The 20,715-nt window shown below is 52.6% G+C and overlaps 1 protein-coding gene across 3 annotated transcripts in view; it reads left to right on the top strand.

Moving 5' to 3' along the window:
• Nucleotides 1-353: 353 nt before the first annotated feature.
• Nucleotides 354-20,715, top strand: part of TTC28 (tetratricopeptide repeat domain 28) — a 52,721-nt gene continuing 32,359 nt past the window's right edge. For 2 of the 3 annotated variants that reach the window (XM_063315590.1, XM_063315588.1), the window contains exons 1-2: nucleotides 354-467; nucleotides 3,707-3,985. In XM_063315590.1, coding sequence (XP_063171660.1) covers nucleotides 378-467; nucleotides 3,707-3,985 — 369 coding nt within the window. In that variant the 5' untranslated portion in view covers nucleotides 354-377. The remainder of the gene's footprint in view (nucleotides 468-3,706; nucleotides 3,986-20,715) is intronic. The other variant, XM_063315589.1, reaches the window with a different exon arrangement.

Here is a 20,715-nt window from a genome sequence, read left to right as displayed (position 1 = left end):
TCTGCTTGTGCGCTCGTTTCTTTCATCAGCCGCGCGGCGTCAGCCGGACAGCGCTCGCTGCTTGCCTCGGCCGAGCGCGGGAGACGCGGCCGGCTGGCTGCCGTCCTCCGGGCTTCTGCGCGGGCGGGGCCTGGGGGCCGGGGCTGGACCCGCGCACCGCCCCTTCCCCGGGCAGGGGGGCTTCCCTCCAACTCTGGAAAACTCCGCCAGGAGTTGCGAGGAGGGGCGGGGGCGAGTCCTGCCTGGCCATCCCGCGGGGTGGAGCGCGGCGCAAGGCGGCTCCCGCCCTCCTAGCGGCGGCCGGACCCAAAAATGGCGCTGGGGTCGGCCCGGGGCTCGCTGGGCGCGGCGTCGCGGGGCTGGCGGCGCTGAGGGCCATGGAGCGGCCGGCGGCGGCTCGCGGCGCGTGGCGGCGGCGAGGAGGAGGAGGAGGAGAAGCCGGCCCAGGAGGGCCGCTGCTCGCCCGGGTGAGCTGCGGCGCGGGACCGGCCTGTGGGGGGCTCGCTACAGGTCGGCCGGCCGGCCGGTCCAGGGCGCGCAAGACCCAGGCCCGCGGGGACAGGCGACTCGGTCGCTGGCAGGACGGGCGGCGGCGCGGAGACCCGCGTCCGCCCCATCCCTTTGCGCTGCCGGGCGCGAAGGCAAGAAGCCCGGCGGCGGCGGCCCCCGGGACGCTGGAGCCTGGAAACTACGAGCGGGGAAGGCGCGGCGTCTGGAGGCGCTTCCGTCCCCGCGGCGGAGCGCGATCCGGGCCCCGGAGCGGCAGTCGTGGCCCCTTCTGCCCGGTGCTGCGGGCGGTGGCCCCTGGTCGGCTTGGCTCGGCCCGTTGGTTTGCACAGCAGCCCCAGGTGCGTGCGAGGTGCGAAGCCTGCCCGGAGAGGAAGGGCTTCGCCGCCAAGGAGGCTCCCAGGGGCGCTCGCGGGCTGGGTGCGAAGGCCGGTTCCGTGCAGCTGCTTTGCCCGCCGCTTCGGAGACTCCCGGAGCTGCAGACAGCGGTTTTCCTGCCCAGGCTCGCCCTTTCTCATCCCAACATGCTTGCGCCCGCCCGCGCGGGCCGCAGCTCAGAGGCTGGGGGTGCTGGCTGGCGGCGGGCTCCCCCTCGCCTTGCCGCCGTTCCTGGGGGGACGGGGGTTGCCCTCAGTCCTTTCCCTCCGCCCATCCTTCCCCCCGTTTCGCTGTGCCCCCTCCCGCACCGCTTTCTTGGTCATTTACCTAAGCCGCAAGAAAATTGGTTTTGTTTTGGCGTAGCAAGTTGAACGATTCAGGCCTTAAGGTTTACAAATCTTGGATTATGGCAAATCATGGTTAAGCAAGCCATACTGTAGCGTGATACGTGTGCCCACTTGCTCTGGGCGTGGGTGGGAGACCTGACATGTCACCTTTGGCTCTAGGAACAGTGCGGCCCTCTTTTGCCAGATTGCGGGTTGCTTGGAGACCCAGCCTTTGTCCCCAGGCAACTGTTGCCGCAGTTGCCCTCCTCTTTCCGGAGACGCTGCTTGCAGGCTCTCCAGCTTGGAAGGAGTCTAGCTTGGCCGCCTGTTCCTTCCAGGGTGCATCTCAGGGGGTAGGGGTGGGGGCTTTCCTGCCAGCCTGCCTCTGCTCTCTGGTGTGTCTTCCAAGAGGACCCGGTCTTCCTTTCTCCTCCCTTCAGCAGAAGGACTGTCTATGACTTGTGAGGCAAGGTCCACCCATATTTGGGATGAGGTTGGCTGATGCAGAAGCACTGAGAAAACATTGTCTCCTCCCAAGATGTGATGGAGGGCAGAAGCCAAGGGGAATCCAGGAATCCAGTGCTGCTGGCTATAAATCTTGCAGAGCTGAAGAGCTCCTTTTAAATAATCCTGTTAACCTTGAGTGAAATCTATCTGTCATTTCACAGCTGAGGTGACTCTCTCCCGCTGTCTATTTTATTGCTACTCCATTCTGCTGCCCCCTCTCAAAGGGCTCTGCAAAGACAGGAAGCAGATCTGCTCCCACTTTTGTCTACATGATCTGGAGGGAGGGAGGGAGGGAGGGAGGAATTTTGTGCAATATTGAACTCCCTGTTCTCCTGCTAGCTACTAACCCAAGCTTCCTGGGTCTTTGGCTTTGATTCATCTGAAGCAAAATTAGCATTTTAAAAGACAGTCTGGTATGTTACACAGGAGTCCTCCCTAGAAAGGTTTGACTTAACTTTAGGGAGCTCTCCCAAATGCTACCAGTTTTAGCTTTTCATTAGTCATGCTCCATTCCCCAGCCAAGAGAATACAAATTCTCCCCTTCATTCTTTTGCTAGGCAGGAAGTTGCTGCCCCTTGTGACCAACGTCCCTAGCTGGAAAGAGGGAGGATTGAGTCAGATTGCAGTACAGGCTGCTCTCAGTCTAGGGAATACCTTTCCTCTGGATGTGAGAGAGAAAAGAGTGTGGACACCTGAAAGCAAAGCTTCCTCTTTGCATACAGATGGCTGCAGGGAGATCAGCTGTTTCCCTGCTGGGGGAGATCTTCCCACAGAGGTGGAATAAGTTATGGGCCTTTTTTAACATGGAAACTGTAGGTGCGCTGGAGCTTGTAATATGCATGCAGAAAAGTGGGTTCCTGTTGAAGCCAGTTGTTCTGCTTGCTTCAGATTAGGGGAATGTCTGGCCTGAGTGGATGTGGAAACTGGAGGCTCAGGTGCTCAAACTGACCCAGGCTGGCCTGGGCTTTGGCAGCAAGGAGCCTCCTCTGGTGCTGACCAATTCTGAGATGAGTACCTTTCTGATTCACAGTGAGTTCTGCTCATTTGGCCAGCCCCCTTGAAGGTCCTCAGCAGAAGGAACATTAGGCTGAGGCCTGGCCTGGCCCAGCCTGGTCTGGTCTGCACAGGGGACTTCCTTGGAGGGTTTCCAGAGTCTTGGCCTCCCCAATTTGCCCCACAGCTGCTTCTCGTGGGCTCCTCCCTTCAGCCAATGGCCCTCCTGTTCAGGGAGGCTGATGAACTGGGGGGGATGAGGGGGAAGCAGAACCTGATGGTCGTTAAGGCCCTTGAGGAAGGTCGGCAGGAAACCAGGTCTGATTCGAGCCTTGGGCAGATTGGAGGCTTCTGTCCAGGACCCATGTGAAATATGGGCCGACTGATTCAGGGAAGCCAGGAAGGTCCAAGTCAATGTTAAGTGAAGTTGCAGTTTTGCCTTTACTGTATATGCATGTAACAGTATCAGAAATCTGTGTGCCTCTTAGTTTCTTTAGCATTTACTGAAGTATGAGACTTTGGGAGAGGAACATTTCTGGCAGCTGCTTTTTCTGCTTATGCGAAAGAAGGGTTCAGACTGGAAATTGAGGAATATGTCATAATACCAGGGCGGCAAGAAATAAGCTTGTTTATTTGTTCCTTTGCTTGTTCCCTGCAGGACTGCAGTTTGGGGGTGGGCAGTGAATGCCCCTGGACCTCTTGTTTGAAGAGGTTGGCCCTCAGGGGAAGGGGCCTTTCTAGCTGGGGCCCCAGGATGAGAATCCGGGAAGGGAGAGAGCCCGCTCACTTCTGCTTCACCTCTTTGTGTTCCCAGTGAAGCAAGACGCTCCTTAACACCTGGCAACAGGGCAGGCTTTGGCTTCAGGGCAGAGGCAGCTGCTCTGTCTTCCTGGCAAGCTGAAAGCAGCACACCTTGTGGCTTCCCTGTAGGAAGCCTCTCCCACTGCATGCACATAGCACGGTGTCTAAGCGAATGCCCCCTTTCCCCTTGCCAGATTTCTCTGTTTGGGTCCAAAAGCCTCGAAGATAAGGGGTCCAGCGGGCCCATCCTGAGTAAGGCTGAGTTTGTGGAGAAGGTGCGGCAGAGCAACCAGGCTTGTCACGCGGGTGACTTCCACAGAGCCATCCTGCTCTATGGCGAAGCCTTGGGGGTCGATCCCCAGAACTGCATCCTCTACAGCAACCGCTCAGCAGCGTATATGAAGACCCAGCAGTACGACAGAGCTCTGGATGATGCCGTGAAGGCCCAGATTCTGAACCCCAAATGGCCAAAGGTAGGGGTGTCCACACTTATGTGTGTCTGTGGGAGTGCGTGTGAGGGACCGAGGGTGGGAGCCCCCTAGTGCCTTGCCCTGAGGGACAGGTACATCCTGCCAAGCATGGGGATCCAAAGGCATGGCATGGAGGCCCCAGCTGGCACCTGACTGGTGGGGAGCCAGTCTGTGCCTTCTGCCTCCCTGCCTGACTTTGGGACCTTTCTTTACTCCTGACGTGGACACTCTTGGGTTCCTGAAGCGCCATGCAGTCCTGCTTCTTTCCTGCCATCTGTATGCTAAATGGCCTTTGGTTGATTCTGGCCATGTCCCAGAGAACTAACCCTAGCCCTAACCCACCCCCACCTTCAACACTTCATGTTGGAAGTGCCTTGAAGCTGACTCCCAGGGGGGTGAAACCCACAGAACATGTCTGTAACTCACCCCATAGCTGCTAAATGTATCAGAAGTTGTGTGTATATGTGTGTGTGCTTCTGGGTAGGGGCCTTGGGAAAATGTGCCACCAACACCGAGTCTACCCTGGCCCTCTCCAGAAAGTGGCTGTTGCAAGGAGAGGCTTCCCAGCTGGACCCACGTTGCGCTAGCAAGCCATTGTTCATGGATCTGGAAGCAAAGCCATAATCCTGCTTCCACATTGTGCCTAATAAAATGCTTTCCCTTAATTGCAGCCTTGCTACACTCCGCCCATCAGGAGCAGAGCATGGTTGGCTCCTTAATCTGTTGTAGCTCAAAATAGAGTCTCTCCCCCGCCCCCGCCTTCCTGGGCACCCTTTCATGGCTCACATGGCTCGGTTCTTTTGTTGATTTGCACATGCTCTGCGCCCAGTTCAGTACACCTCCTTCCTCCAGTCTGTTTAACGGAGCCGGAAGAGCAGCCGGCCGAGGGAGCGCTCTGGGCACGGGAGGGGGAGGAATGTGGTTGTTTGTAAATTGTTCCTGAAGGGAGGGGCCGTGGTGGCGGGAGGGGTGGGTGGAAACTGTGTAGTTTGTCAGGCGACCCCCGGGAGGTCTCTGGGACATGAATCCCATTCTGTGCAGACAGCCATTTTCTGTAAATCTCTTGCTATTGAGATAGCCAGAAACAAAATGGTAAAGGGGTCTTCAAGTAGGAAATAAAGAGGGCGTTTTCTAGGGGAACGTCCAGCTGAAGCTTTTACCGTATAATACTGCTTCCTCCTCTGCAGAATTTCCGGGTGTCCTCCTGTTGCCATTGTAACGTCCCATATTTTCCTGCTGTTTGCTTCATCTTTTTTCTCCCTTTGTTGGGGAGACAATAAATCAGCTGCACAAGGACTCTTGCACAGTAGCAGTCCAGACATTTGGAGTAATGGTGTACCAGCCATGAGGCGTGGATACCCCAGAGAAGGGGAGCAGAGGAAGCCCCTGGCTTTCTCCACAGCTAGAATCCATTTTAATTTTCCTCTCCTTCCATGTGGGGTGTGTGGGGAGGCCTTTTCAGCTGCTGCAGTGATAACACCCCCCCCCCAAGGTCTTTGCCCCGTCACCCAAGGAAAGGTGGGGCCCTCTTCTGGCGCAGACGGCTCCCAGCCAGGAAGCACCTTGCTCTGAGGCTCATCAGGTCCCCCCTGGAGCCACCACATCTGCCACCAGGACCCTCTTCTTCTGGGAAGGGGGCATCTTCCTTCCCAGGGCGAACAGGGCTCTGACTGCAAAGGGTGCTTCTCTGCAGGCTGCCATCTGGGCAGAAGGCTTCCTGGCTGCAGGGGCCGGAGTGGGAGAGAGCGGGGGCGGTGGGCTTGTTGGTTTGGTGCCAAGGCCTGGCTTGGATTCCTGGATCTTGGGGGATAGGGGCAGTTTTCCCACCAAGGCTGGTCTGTGGCCAAGCTTCCTTTCACATGAAACCAGTTTTCTCCTCCTGCCCCAGCCCAAGGAAGGCGGACAAGGCTGCCAGGGCAAAGGCATCCTGGGGCAGCCGGGTCTCGGCTTCGGCACATGGACAAAGGCCCAGCGCTTAGCTGCCTGTTCCTCTGGTCCCCCCGGCCCCTGGCCCCTTGTGACCCTGACCCAGCTGGGAGCAAGGAGGGCCAGGGGGTGCCCCGGATTCTCCTGTGCACAAGGGGCCATGTAGGGACTGCTCTCCATCCTGGCGGGTTTGCTTCCTCGGCCCCCTCCTGTTAGTGTTGTCCCTGCCCGGGCACCAGACGTGCAGAATCCCCTAGATTTGTAAAGATGGAGGACATGACCTTGGGGTTGCCAAAGGCTAAGGGGACTTCACCTACCATGTCACTGGGAAAGAGGGGCCGAGGGGGAGCCTGGAGCAGAAAGAAGCTGGCCTGAGATTTCCTTGTGAACCAAGAAAGGAAACCCCTGTGTTTAGCCACTCTTCCTGCCCTGTATTTTGTGCGCAGATGCCCCCCCTCACTTCTCTGCTTTCTGGCTTGCAGGGGTGGAGGGGAATGGCAACCACTTTCCAAAAGGGGAGGCTCAGCGTGCCATCACGCACTTGCCAGGTTTCAGGGAGGAGGTCCTTGCAACACTGTGGCTTGCATGTGGAAGGCCGGTGTGCGGCCCCGCCAGCCAACAGAGGGGTTCCCCTTGCTTTAGACAGTAGCCAGTCCTCTCTCTATGGATGTCTGGTGCTCTGGCGCAGCAGTCCCGGAGACACCAGCGAGTGCCCAGGATGCTGGGAAGAGGGCTGCTCGGGGCTCCTGCGGGTGCAGCCTGTTGACCTCTGCTCATGATTCAAAAGCAAGCTTGCAGTTGAACTCATGGGCAGCAACTGTCTTGGCAAAGGGTGGGTAGGACCGATGCTTCCAGTGTCCTCTTTGCTCTGCATTCATTGTTCTGATTACACACTTGACGTGCTTAATGATGAAACACATTTGCTTTGGAATTTACTGTACAGGCTCTTTAATTAGGGAAAGATGCATTCGCAGACGGCAGCTCTGTGATGGATTAATTCTTTGTTGCATCTTTGTGGTACACATTTCCTCCATTTTCCTGAAACAGTTACCATACACCTGCCCAGGAGGAAAATGTCAAATTGTTAGAGGTTGTTTTGTAAACTCCTCACCCTCCCAGTTGTGGTAGGAAAGGCGACTCCTTTCTCTCTATCCTTCAGGTCACCCACCTGCTGCTTGGGCTGAGTGCGTTATGGGCGATTGCATTTTTCCACATGGCTTTTGCAGAATCTAAGGTTCCTTTCCTCAGAAAAATCAGATTGGCCATTTCATTTGTTGCAATTGTCAATTCTTATTCTCCCACCAATAAGGTGGCTGCTTGGTGCAAGTAACAGATTTAATGCTTTCAGTTGTCCCTCCGTGTGTGTTTTCTCTCAGGTATCAGCACATGGGCCATGTCCTTTCAGCAGATATGCCCAGTGACTTCTGGCTGTTTGGCCACTGTGGCGGTCCAGCTGCCTGGGCCTGGAAGGGCTGGGGCAAATGGCCATATGGCAATGTGGCCAGGTAAGGCGGTTGGCCGATGGAGCCGTTTTGTGTTAGGGTTTTGGGTTTTCAACGTGGGGACTGAACCTCCCACCCCCCAAATGAGATCTGTTTTACATTCTGTGTGGATTTCTGGAGGTTCCCACTGTACTGACTCTGTGGACTTGCAACTGTGGTCTCCAAGAGCTGTGGTCAGCACAACATTCAGCCGCACGCAGCTGCTGATCCCTGATCTGTCCTTGAGGTGAGCCGAGGACAGGGCCCCCTGGTCCCTGTTGCCTTGAGCTGCTGGCTGCCACAGTAGCTGGCACAGAGGAGCCGTTTTCTCACCAGTAGAATGTTCCCCTCCTTCCTCACGTGTGCATGGAGGAACAAAGAATGGGAATTGACCATTGAAGCATTTTTATCAAGAGGGTTCTTGTTTTTAATTTGATGAACAGGGAATTTTTTGCAACCTGTCTTTAATTTTCAGGAAGAAGCATTTCAGCTTTTCAGTCATGAAACTGTTCCTAATGGGGCTTCTTGGCTGTGTTCGTTTATCCATAGATTCTGCCTTTTGGCTCTTTGCAAAGCTCACCTGGGACATAACGTTTGTGGCACTTGGGACTACACTGCAGGGTGCCAGGTGGTCTGTTCTTTTGCCACAGCAGGTGAGCAGCTTGCTCTTCCCCACTGTGGAGATGCCTCCAACCTCTCTGGCCAACCCAGAGAGACAGCCAAGGTCTTTTCTTTCAGGGCACCCCATTCCTTGCGCTTGTGGTTTTGCAGACTGTGCAGGGGGAGCTTCTGGCAAGGGGTAAAGGGGGCAGTGCAGGAGACTTATGGAAACAAGGAGAAGGGGGAAGGCGCTTTGGCGTGGGGCCACACCAGAAAGGGGGCTGTTCCAGAGCAAACAACGTCCTTTCAGTTTGCCTTGTGTTTCTGTTTCCTCTTGGGGCAGGTCTAACATCTCCCTTTCCCCTTTGGTGAGACCATTTTGGTCTAACATCAGCCTTTCCCCTTTGGCTGAGCAATGGGAAGGGCCGTAGGTGTGCATCCTCCATTACTCTGACTCTTGGTTCCCTCCTGCATGGACTTCCTCCTCCCTCCCCCCACTTGACTGGACAGCAACGTGGGTTAGGTCTGCCCTGAGCTGAGTCTCAAAAGCCTGGTCCACCTCAAACCAAAGTTGAAAACTGTAGGTCAGAAAAAGATAAAGAGCACCTTTACCTGCTCCTTCAACTCCATAGACACATCACACTTTCTGGTGTCAAACTACAATTTGTGCAAACACAGCATTAAGCAAGATTCCACCCACCCCCCACCCCACCCCATCTTAGCTGCACAGCCATGTCCCACTAAACACCATGGTCTTCCTTGGTCAGTGGTGAAGGGATTGGGAGCCAATGATAAGACAACTACAAAAACAAATGCAATTTAGCAGCATTTATCCAAGGAAAGCATCCAGGTCCCCTTGATTCAGGACCAGCCGTACCAGCAACAACCAGAATCAAGTTGGAAGGGCCATGAGGTCCAATCCCTTACACTGGTTGGATATTGCTCTTGTGTGCTCAGGCTGATGCATTTTAAGAACCAGCCCAACTGGAGGGAGGGTGCCTGGAAGGACAGAGGGAAGAGCCATACATCCTTCACCTGGCAATGAACTAAACAAAATGGCAGCCTCAAAGGAGCTGAAAGGCTGTGAGATGCCATTCGGGGTCCCCCTCAGTAGAAGCAGCGGCCAGAGCAAGCCACTTCTGGAGGTGTATGGACAGCCTTCTGGGACACCTGCCTGCATGGGGCCCAGGCTGGATTAGAGGGCCTGACATTCCCTTCCAGCTCTGTGAGTCTAATGGATTTTGTTCTGGAGAGAAGGGGGGATGGGGACTGGAAAACCTGCTAGTGGGAGGGGCTGTTTTCTGGGCCTTAGAGCAAAGTGGGATGATTGCCAGGTCTGGGAGGCATCCTTGGTGTTTCAGGGGAGGGAGCTTATCCTGCAAGGGACTCTGGATTCTAAGGGGCACCAGCTTATGAAAGAGTTGAAAGCCAAGGAGGCTAATCATGACATCTACAGGAACTGTAATCCTGAGGGACCTTGCTGGGTTTGTTTGAGCCCCACTTCCCATGCTCTTTAGCCAGCAACTCTCATCCTGGTTAATCTAAGAGGGTGAAAAGTAGCTGATTGCTGAAGAGTATGTTACAGTGAGTGGCATCCCATCCCCTTGCTAACTTCTCTTTCCCTCCCCCAGAACAGTTTTTGGGATAACCAAAACTGATTTCACCCCAATGGCTGTTGCATTTCATGCCTGGAATGTGGAGGATGGCCCTGTCTGAATATTTGCAGAATCTTACACATTAGGCAAGATTTCCAAGGGGAGATTGTTCGGGAGGAACAAGCCACCCAAATCTCCTACTTCTGAAGGGCCAAATTTGGTCCAGGAGGTTTGCTTATGGTGCACAAGTGTAAAGGCCAGGGGCATGCTGTGTCAGGACTTCCAGTGTAAAATCTCTGTCCTGGAAGTCATCAGGATCTGCCCGGAGAACAGCTACTCTGCAATGGAAGCATCCCCTTTGGTGAGAGCCCTCCCGTTTTCTCCAGAATGCTTGATCTTCCAAGTTTGAAATAATTTCAAGAAAGTTCCTGAATGATGGGAAACTACCATTGCCAAAATAGGAAATGCATGGTTTTGAAGGCCCTGCTCTTAGACTCTGCTGTTTCTGGACACTGGTTGTTGTCTGCAGATTTTCCTTTGAAAGCTGTTGGCCAAGATCCAGCTTGTATAAACAGTGGATTGCTTTAATATTTATGTTTTTGAAAAAAGCGTAAAAGCTTGTAATCAAGGAATCCTCAGAGACAGTTGCCCAGTCCCTGAGAATTCTACTGATGATGGATTTCTTCGGCTCTTCTTACTTGCAGTTGCTTCTGAACGCAGGAACCACATTCCTGCATGGCAGCTCTGTCCAGTCCCTTGTAGTGCCATTTTGAGATCGCAATGTAGCCTGCTGTAAGCGATTTGGAAGAAAGGGGGAAGGTGTGTAATTTCCTAAAAAATAATGCTAGCAATGGTCTCAGCATAAATGATAAAAAGCATCAGATCTAAATGCTCAAAAGATCTGAAAGTCTCTGCTGGTTCTCAGAGTGATGCCAGACGCGGTGCCAGGAGAGCTTCCCTCCCCAGGGAAACAATTCCACGTGGGGGGGCACCCTATGAAAGCCCCCGCATCAACCAGGCACTCTTCCCTCCAACCAGAAGGGGACAAAGTCCCATCATGCTTTGTGGCCTTCTGCCCTGCCAGTTTGGAGCCCGGAATGATCAGGCTTTGCATCCAGGTAAATGGTCTTTGGATGGAAACGTTTCTGGCCCCGGAAAAGGGGAGGAACTGCAGTTAAGGACTGCACGTAAGCCAGAGGCACTTCGGCTTTTCCGCCGCAAACGATTCTTGCCCTCAGAACCCCTGCAGAAAACGACGGCTCCAGCTGAGCTGAAGGCGCCTTTTGGGGCCACATGGTGTAATTCAGGTGCAACGCGGGTCTCGCTCCGGCTTCTGCTCCCGTCCGCGTGCCGGTTGTAGCTGAGCCTGCTTTCTGTGTGCCTCGGCTGGCCTCTCCCTTGGGAAGCCGAGATCCACCACCACCCCAACGCCTCGCTTCCTTCTCTGCCTTCTCCCGTGCGGCCGGCCGGCCGAGGAGTAAGGCTGCCTGCCCCGTCCCCAGGATGCGCCTGTTCACCTGCGCTTGGGCGAGAGAGGTGCTTCGCCCGGGGAGGGCCCGGCCGGCCGGCCGGCCAGCTGGCTCACCCCAAGCTTCCGGAGAAGCAGCCCGCTTCCTCCCAGGGAGGATCTGAGCGCCGTCCTCTGGATTCCGGGGAGGCGACGGCAGCGCACTTTGTAGCCCCCTCCCCTTGCGTCGCCTGCTCCGCCCCTTGCCCCTGCCCCAGCTCCCCGGGAGCAGCCGGCCTTGCGGCTTCGGGCCCTCTCGTGCTCTGCTGAGGCGAAGGTCCTCGGGGGTCCCGGGCCGGGTGGGCCGTCTCTTCTGGAGGCGCCAGAGACCATTGCATGCGCATTCATCTCACGTGCTTTGGCAGTGAAACGAAACTCGGGTAGCGTTTTCGTGGCTAACAGAAGGGTGCCGAGCAGAGAAGTAACAGCTTCTTGGATCAGAGACAGACTGACTGTGTGGAGAGAAATAGGGGAGGGGAGGCGAGAGCCTGCAGAGCAGCAGATGGGGCGGGGGTCTTTTTCTCCCTCTCCTCCTAGTGGTGGAACTGGGTCCGGGCCGACAGAATGAACGCCCTCGGTCCCACCATGAATTTGTTTTGTGACCTTGGCTGCGCAAGACCCTCGCGGGACTCCACCCCCTCGTTGACTCGGTCGGGGTGGTTGATCGCCCTTCCACCAGGTTTCTCACCTGCCTCCTATCTCTCCATTGCATAAAACCGTGGCTTTTAGTATGAACTTTGGGGTTGAAAGGGGAGCCCTCCCTAGTTCTACCAAACGTCCGCATGGTGTCTGTGTGTGTGTGCCCTCCTCTCCCCAGGACTGGACGTCCTGTCCTGCAATCTTCCGGGAGTCTTGCATGAAGAAAAGCCAGACAGAATGGACTGTGAGCTGAGAGAAGACAGTGCAGCTTTCATCCTGCCCCTCCCAGCCCCAGGAACAGGGCCGCAGCTAGGGTCTGTGTCACCTGGGGCAAACATGGATTCCATGCCCATTTTGGTGTCCCCCCAGTGCAGTGCCCAGGGCACATGCCCTGCTTGCCCCCCCCCCCCCAGTTGTGGCCCTGCCCTGGAATTTGGGATGTTCGTTCAAAGGGACAATTTGAGCTTTTACGTGGGTTCTTAGAGAGTCCTCGCTGCCTCTGGGTCTGCGCTAGAAAGGGGCACCCTCAGTGCTTTTGGGTACAGAAGCCACCAGAGCATCTTCACTGAAATCTCTGAACTGCAGGCAGAGTGTGTTGCAGGATACCCACAAGAGCTGGACACCCGTGGGTCCTGGGCCTGTCCAAAAGGGACGTGGCCAAGATCGCTCCTCCCACAGAGTATTAACCTTCGCTGAACCAGCGAAGCTGGACTGGGCTGAGCTACCCTTATTCCTGCCGTCTGCCCTCAATGGGCCGGGCGTGTAGGCCTAGGCTGCATCTTCAGATTTCTGAAGGGGAATGTGTGAATTGCTTTGGATCGATGTCAGGCCTGATTAGAGTAGGCAGAATGCCTCTCTGATGCCAGCTCACTTAAAACCCATTTTGACCTGTCCAGATTGAAACAGAACTGCAACGTTGCCAATGTTGGCCAGTCGCCTTCCTGGCCCACAGCTGCTGTGCTGGCAGTCATGAGAAATGCTAGAAGCAGTTGAGGCATGCGTTGAAGGAGAAAGCTCTGGCAAGCACGAAGGCTTTGCATGTTCTTCGAGCTAGATTTACAGGAAGGGGGTGCTGAATTAGATTGAAGACGCTGGATGCAGCCCACAGAAGCACAGCAGCGCCTAATTCAGAGTGTGTCCTCAAGCCCCCAACACCGAAGGTAAAGGTGGCATGTTGGCATTATTAGAGGAGTCTGCAGGGAGATTTACTGGCCCCAGGAAGATGAGCTTGAATGGACAGGGTTTAAATAATCAAGTGCTTATCATTGCTAATGCTTGGTAATGCTTGTGAGGAGGGCCTTGCACAAGAATAAAAGAGCCCAGAGGAAGAGGGGGGTCTTAACTCAGTAAAATCCTGCCTCTTCCATAGCTTCTTTGTGTCCTGTGCAAAATTATTCTGTAGCTTTCCGAAGACTGACCTGCTTTCCACAGCGGTTCAAGGGCAGTTCCTCTACCACTCCAGGCAACATCTGAGGCTTGGCTGATGCCTTGGTCTGCTTCTCAAGAGACAGCCTCTGAACCCTGGAGTCAGGGATGGAGCTGAACCCAGGGGAGGGTCCTGGCATTTCACGTCACTGCTGTCTTGAATGGCTGTGCCAACTGCCCTCCCCACAGAAGAATGCCCCTGCAGACTGATCCCAACCCGGGGACCGCTTCCCCACATAGACTCTGCACAAGAGCCAACAAGAGAATACATTTTTAATCCAGCAGGCCCTTGGATTGCTCTTCCTTGCAGAAAAACTTTCATGCAAGTAAGAATATGTGTTTCACAGATGTTTTAACGAGTCTGTTGTTTTGCTTTTCTTCTTTTTTTAAAATAATTTTATTAAGATTTACAATTATTTATTTGTCTATTTATTATTCAAATTTTGCTACAGCCATCTCCCCCAAAAGGGGGACTCTGGGCGGTTTACAATAAAATCAATAAAATCAAGACTATAATAACAACAATTAACATCTATAAAAACAATTACAGATATAAAATGCAATAAATAAGTACAAAATCAAAGAGGTTAAACATAAAAATTATACAGATTATACAGATTAACTATACAGATAAAAACTAATACAAACTACAAAAAATGAAAAAAGAAAAAGAAAACAAACATATAAAGATGTGACTTCCTCCTTCGTCACAAGAAGTATAAACAATTTTAACAACTTATCACCCTCTCCTAAAATATAACAATCTCTTCATCCTATATCTCATCTCTTTTTAAAGATTTGTTTATAAATAAGAGATAAAAATATAGATAAGAGCAAAAGTCCATTAAGGGTTACCAGAAATAACAGCATCTATTTTAACCTTGATCAAATGAACCAACTTTACATTCCTTCCCTTTTAACAATCTTGATCTTTAATCCTGTCAAATAATATCCCAGAACTTTATTTCTTTTCCCTCTTTCTTTGTCCCTTCTCACCAAATCTTTCAAAACGAACAGGTCTCCTTTGTAAATCCAATATAGGAAAATTATCCAAGTCAACTCTTCTGGTTTGTATGTCCCTTTTAATTATTCAGCCGGTTTCATTTGTATATCTGGTATATTGTCTTCTTCCAGATCATTCTTGTGGCCTGTCATTTTTATATCCACATTGAAATCTATTTCAGTCTTGTCTGATAGAACTTGTTTCTCTTCTATAACATCATTTACACAGTCTATCTATGATGACAGACATTCTCAAAATTAACTTCGGAGTTGGTTGTTCACAAATATCCTTCAATACATCCAGTGTTAAAGTATTTAGCTCCATTCTGTGTTAGCAAGCCAAATTTAAGTGTTCCTCTCCTTTAATTGCAATCTTTATTTCTTCTGGCTCCCTCTAGTGTCCAACCCTCTAAGTCCCATCCTATCTTTTTTTTTTCTGAAATACAAAACAACAGCTGTTTCCCACTGGAATAATTATTTTAATTAATTTCAAAATCTTATTTCAAATCCATCTGGACCCTTAGTCCATTTATAATTTTCCAGAAACAACACTCTAATCACCGTTTTGCCATTTATTCTCAAAAAATAATTTTTCTAAGTCCTTTAACTCATACTAAAAACTTCTTTCTTTAAGAATCCTTAAAGAAAGAAGTTTTTAGTATGAGTTAAAGGACAATTTTAACAATTTATCACCCTCTCTTAAAATATAACAAACAATCTCTTCATCCCATATCTCACACAGGAAACTCACACAGTGAATGTCATAAAACTTGCTGTTCTGAAGGTTCTTAATATTTGAAGTGCAGGAAAAATGTAATTCCAAAAGTATTAAGAAATGAGGCTTGGCCGAACTTTTTGTCCATATAGGCTACATTAAGAGCGTGAGCTTAGTTGGAATGCCTTGGTTTCTAGCCGCTCACCAGCCGACTGCAAAAACCTCAGTTCTTGCAGTCTACTCATGAGGAGCAGCTGTCCGGAGTACACGTGGGCAATCTCATGATCTCTCCTTTCTCTGGAGAGATTTTGCCAGCCAGGATCCACCCCCTGGCCACCGATCTCTGCTGTAATGCTGTCCCTGCTCCTTCAGGAATTTCTAGCTTGCCTCATCCTCACCGGAAGTCCCTCTTATTTTGCTTTTCAGTGAAATCAAAAACAAGACGACTGAAAGCAGTTAAAACAATCAGTATGGACCAAATACTGTAGAAATGCTTTGCAGAGCTTGCCAACTGTTGCTCGCCCATGTGAAGAAATGATGAAGAATACAAGCCTCTGTTTGGTTTTCTGTTCTACCCATCTCCAGCGGTGCTGGCTTTATTGCTGTTTCAGGCTGATCTTTGGTGGGTAAAAGTTGTAGAGACCAGCAGGATTCACAGGGCTTCCTTTCAGGCTACAGGAATGCTGAGCTGCCTGTCAGATGGCATGGATGCAGCTTGCTCCCTGGCCAGCTCACAAGCATCTGTACTGAAAGGAGGCTGTCTTAAATAGGACATCCCAAGGAATCAGGCTGGTGGTTGGACTTCAGCAGGCATTCTGGGGAGTGAGCAGGAAGAGTCTGCCTGGAAGAAAGTGGACCACGCCAGTTTACATCAAGCCTGTGCACGTTGTTCAGGGTCTCTCGTGGCAATCTTTTATATTTTCTTACTTTGTCCAGAGGACACTGACTCAGTGGACACTTGATGTTTGGACGCCTCTTTGCAGTGGCCCCAGAGTTCTGGGTGAACTGGTTTAACTGCTTCCTTTGCACAGTGTTCCTCTTCCCATCCATGCTAACCTCCCGTTTGCCTTTTGGGAAGAGCAAACCCCAAGGTGGCCTTCCTGGCGAAGATGGTGGGTACTTTCCCCTTCCTGTGATTCAGCCAGCTCTCCACGAGTGCCTGTCCCTTCTCTCAGTCACTCACCTGGCATTGGGGAACCCCAGTGTGGGTCAGGGGGGACCTGGTCTGGAGGGTGCTTGGCACTGCTCTGCCTGCCTGTGAGGGTATCACTGCCCTGCTCCCGACAGAGGGCCCAGTTTGATTTCCTGTGCTGCCCACGGTCTCTTGCCTGCTGCTCAAGAGGCTGTTTTACAACCTGGCCAGGTAGGTAAGAGTTTCAAAGGGTGACTACTCACTGCACCCAGGGGGAAGACTGTGGCCAGTGTCCGAAGGATGGGGTGGGGGGGTGATCAGAATGGTCTTGCAAGCCCCCCCCCCACCCCGCTTCTCTCCCTGCAAGTGCTGCCCTGCCATTTTTGGTCACGGAGTTGGTGAAATATAATTTCTAAGGAGCTTGAATTCCTGTCTGCTGTGATGGGTTACTTGCAGTCCTAAATATGTTGACTGATTGTGCTCAGTGGGACTTACTCCTGAGTAAGCACACCCAGGATTGCCTCACTGAAGACTCTGCCTTCAGGAGCTGCAGAGAGTGATTTTTTTCTCCTTCAAAAACTAGAATGGCAAAGGTGTGACCTGTGTCGACTGACCCAGGGACTTCCTCCTGGGCTGACTCTGGATGAGGACCTGCTGGTGCTCCCCCATTCAGCTCCCTGTACCCCGATGCAAGGCCACCAGGCAAGGTGGTCTTTGTCCCCACCGTGCAAGCCACTATGGATGGAGAGTCCTGGAACTTCTGCCAAGGCTTTGCCAAATGGAAGGGGGACTCATGTTCCCCCTTGAGCAACAGATGGAGGGAGATGGGGGAAGTGGGGTTCTTCCTGCAGAAGCAGAAGCATCGCGTCCCACTGAGATGCTTCATTTTGATCATTATACAATGAGGAGCATTTGATGCTGGATTGTGGCTGTTAGTTTTCCTTCCTGGAATGTGTGCTCTATCCAGCTGGGTTTCAGGAGAAAAACCCAGTTTCTTTTTACCCCCTTTCTCCCCACTCTGCTGAGGGGGATAAACCCCAGGAGGAAGGTGCCACTTCCTGGGGACCATGAGCAGAAGGCCTGTTGTCCTTTGGGGTGGAAAGTGTGCAGTTCTTTTGGAGAGCAAAGCAAAGCAGACCAAGCCAAGAGCCATGTTGTTAAATGCAGCGGGGGAGTGGGGGGTGGGGAGAGAGCTTTGCTCAGGTGGCACTCCTCGAAGTTCCCTCCCTCCCTCCCTCCCTGAGGGCTCCCTTTACTCTGCTTTGGGGCACCCACAGGAGAACGTTGTCTGCTGACCCTGGCCAGGACGTTGCAGAAGTTTACCCTGTTCACATCCCCCTGCCAGGGTGAACCTGTCAGTGTGGCAAAGCCTCTCCAGGGACAGCTGAAGGTGGGCTGGAGCCCTGTCTCCCTAAGGCCCGGCCAGCTCAAAGGGGGCTGCCAAGGGTCGTTGCCGGGTGGCTCTCACATGCTTTGTGCTTGGCAGCCGTCTGTCCAGAATAGCTCAGTCAGCAGGTCTGGAGCTGGGGGAAGAAGCCTGCTCAAACCCCTTCATTCCCTTTCTCTTTTAGGCAGGGTGATTTACAGCGAGTCAGAAGCAAAGGGATGCGCTCCCAGCACTCAAAGCTTGTATGTTCCTTGTGCCTTTTGCTTGGCAGGAACTTGAATGCCCAGCCCAGCACAGTCTCTCCTGCCAGCCGGGCTGGCGGCGGGCTCAGGCCTGGCAGCGAATCTGCCAGGTTGCTGCTGGCATTTCCCAGTGTTGCCCCTTGAACAAAGGCAGCTCTGTGTGTCCCAGAGAGGAGGACCTGGGGCACTTCCAGAGGAGGCTTTTATTGTGTCATTACTCTGCCTCAAATACAGCATTTAAACATGGGGTGGGGGGAGTCCAGATATGGCTCCTTTCCACTTGCCTGTTTTCTTTATTTTATTTCTGGGGAACACTGGCTCAGGTAGAAATGGGTAGCTCGCCTCTGGTGGCCCTTTGCCTGGGCCGGAGAGCAGCAGCTCTTTCAGCAGACAGAGAGGGTGAAGGCCCCTCCCTTGGAAGCATCCTTGTCCTGTTTGGACTGGACAAACAGTGCTGAAGCCCACCCTCTTCCTGAAGGCTCCTGCAGCTGGGGGTCTGTGTGTGCGTGCACATGTGTGTCTGTGTGATTGTGTGTGTGATGCAATTACAGAGAGTTTCAGGTCTGCTATGATGAGAGGTCAAGGCAAGGGGTCAGGACCAGATCATGCTCTCTCCCTTCTTGCATGTGGCTCTCCTGTGCTTGTGAAATTCCAAGCTGGTGCCTTTAGCTGAATAGTTCACAATGGGCTATTCTTGCTCCATGGAAAGGGGCACTTCCAGCAGCTTCTCCCAAGGGGGTGTGCTTGGTGGTCTCCCTTCCTTGCCTGAAGTGCCATCCTCAAGAAGGAGGCTGGTTGGGAGGAAGGTGGCTCCTGGTGGATGCTGCTTGCCCTCCCCTTCTGTTGGAATGGGGGGGCAAGATGGGGCAGGAGCCATTCCCCTTCTTCCCTCCATCACCCCAGCTTGTAAATAATGAAGAACAAGCTCTGTGGAGGAGGAGACGATTGAGAGGTTATCAGATCCTGTGAGGAACGCCTCAAGGGATGTTTCTCAAAGTGGGAGGAGAATTTTGAATAGACAAAGCAGCTTTCACAATACCATAGGCATATTGTGCAGCCCTTTGCGAAAGCGAGGACTGAGGTTTCACCCACAGTCAAGACTGGGCTTGCAAAGAAGCCCCCTGCTTCCCGCCCCCCCCATCAGTCCAGAAAATGGGCATCCTTGGGTGATGGGTGATTGTGGGGTTTGCATTCAGAGAGGCTGTCAGCTAAGAAAGTGCCAGTGTCCTCCCATGCTGAAGGTGCCCCCCTGCTGAGGAAGACTCCCTAGCTCACGGCTTGGGTAAGAGCAGGCCTTCTCAGGAGCACCCCTGTTTTGTGGAGTTCCCTCCTGGAGAATTCGGCATGCTTGTTCAGCACACTTCCAGCATAACATGCTGATTGGGGTGCCCCAATAGAGTTGCGGTGTTGGATTATTACCATACTGATTTAAAATTCTTATTGTAAACTGCACAGAATCCTTTGGGATTGGGGCAGCCTAGAAATACTGTTGGTTAAATAAAGAGACAAGTAAACCTTCTCAACACCTCCAACCATTCCTCTGAAGGTTTTCCTTCTGGGCTGCTCCTCATCTCGGCTGTGGTTATCTAGATCTCTCTCTGGTTTGTCAGTGTCCTTCCTAAAATGTGGTCGCCTGAACTGGACATGATATTCCAAGTGTGGATTGACAGGAAGGGAGGGCGACTTCTCTTGATCTTGATGTGAGATTTTGGTTGATGTGACCTAGGATTGCTGTCTGTCTGTCTGTCTGTCTGTCTATTGATCTATCATCATCTATCTATCTTTCGTCACCACCCATCTCACTCAAAGAGCGAGTCTGGGTAGTTTACAATAAAATTGTAATTGCGGTTACCATTTTACTTTTTTGTAGCAGCAGATGAGAGAGTGGTAGGAAATGTTCTTCCAGTTTTTGCACACGCACACTGAGGATAGTTTGGCAGGTGAAATGGAAGCTCTGGGGCTGCTTCCCTGCCTCTGGTGGCCTGGAAGGTCTGCTTGGAAGCCCCCCGCCCCCCGCTTTCCCTCCGCTCCCCCTCCCATTGGCACCCTGAATGGGACACGCTGGTGGGGCTGCTACCTCCTGCCCATCCCACAGGCCCTGCCCCAGGAGCTGCCGGATTTCCTTGGAGGCGGCTGCACACCACCCGTCAGCATGAAGGGGGCAAGAGCAGCAAGTCTTTCTCTGAGCTGAGCAGCAGCTTTGATCTACCGGCTGGAGTCCTGCTTTCTGTGAAGCACCCTAAATTTAACTGCTTTCTGTAAATCCACCAGCTGGAGTCCTGCTTTCCATAAAGCTGCTAATCCTGAGAGAGCTGAGTTTTTCTCATGGCCAAAGAAAGGGCCGGCTGAATGATTTTCCTCCTTTGTCTCTGGTCCAAGGCCCTTTTCCTGCAGGCTGGTATTGCATCCTGGCACAGCCAGCCTCTTCCCACGGAGTGAAATTGCAAAAGGGGAGGGATGTATCAGAACAGCAGCCGCTCTTTTCCTCCACAGCCCTCAAACAGTTAAATGTGATAAAGAACTAATGAGGAATTATGGAGTTACTTGTGTGCCTTTGTCACCGGGCTCCTGGAAACGAGACGCTTCATCTCACAGCCACGTTCGAAAAGGACATTAATTAATGAATCTTGTCTTCCCACCATAATCCCACCAATTGTCCCCTCTTGATTCTCATTTTGGATTCTGCCTGTCTTCATGGACAGGCTGCTTTCCTTCTGGGTTTTGGGTATAGGAATCATCATGAGGCAGGTAGTTTTGTTCCATTTCATTTCTGGACTGTGGCTTTAGTTTTCTGTGATCACACGCAATTTGTCCACTGATTCATCTTTTTTTGGGGGGGTGAGTTTCCTAGGGAAGCGGGACAGGTTTTCCCAGGGCCCCAGAAGGGCCTCTTAGGGAGCCTGGATGCCTTTTCTCATCCACCCCATCCCTCCCTCCCTCTTCCCCCAATGAGCTGCCATCCGGAGCTGTGTGGACTAAACCTAGTGCGTTAATGCCCTTGAGCCAATTACGGTGCCAGATGACCTCATGGACAAGTGCTTGACACCTTGACTGGTCTCCAGGAACACCTTCTAGCTCACCT

The sequence above is a fragment of the Candoia aspera genome, chromosome 15, assembly GCF_035149785.1.
Source record: "Candoia aspera isolate rCanAsp1 chromosome 15, rCanAsp1.hap2, whole genome shotgun sequence".
Taxonomy (NCBI): domain Eukaryota; kingdom Metazoa; phylum Chordata; class Lepidosauria; order Squamata; family Boidae; genus Candoia; species Candoia aspera.
This window is presented reverse-complemented; position numbering and strand designations above follow the sequence as displayed.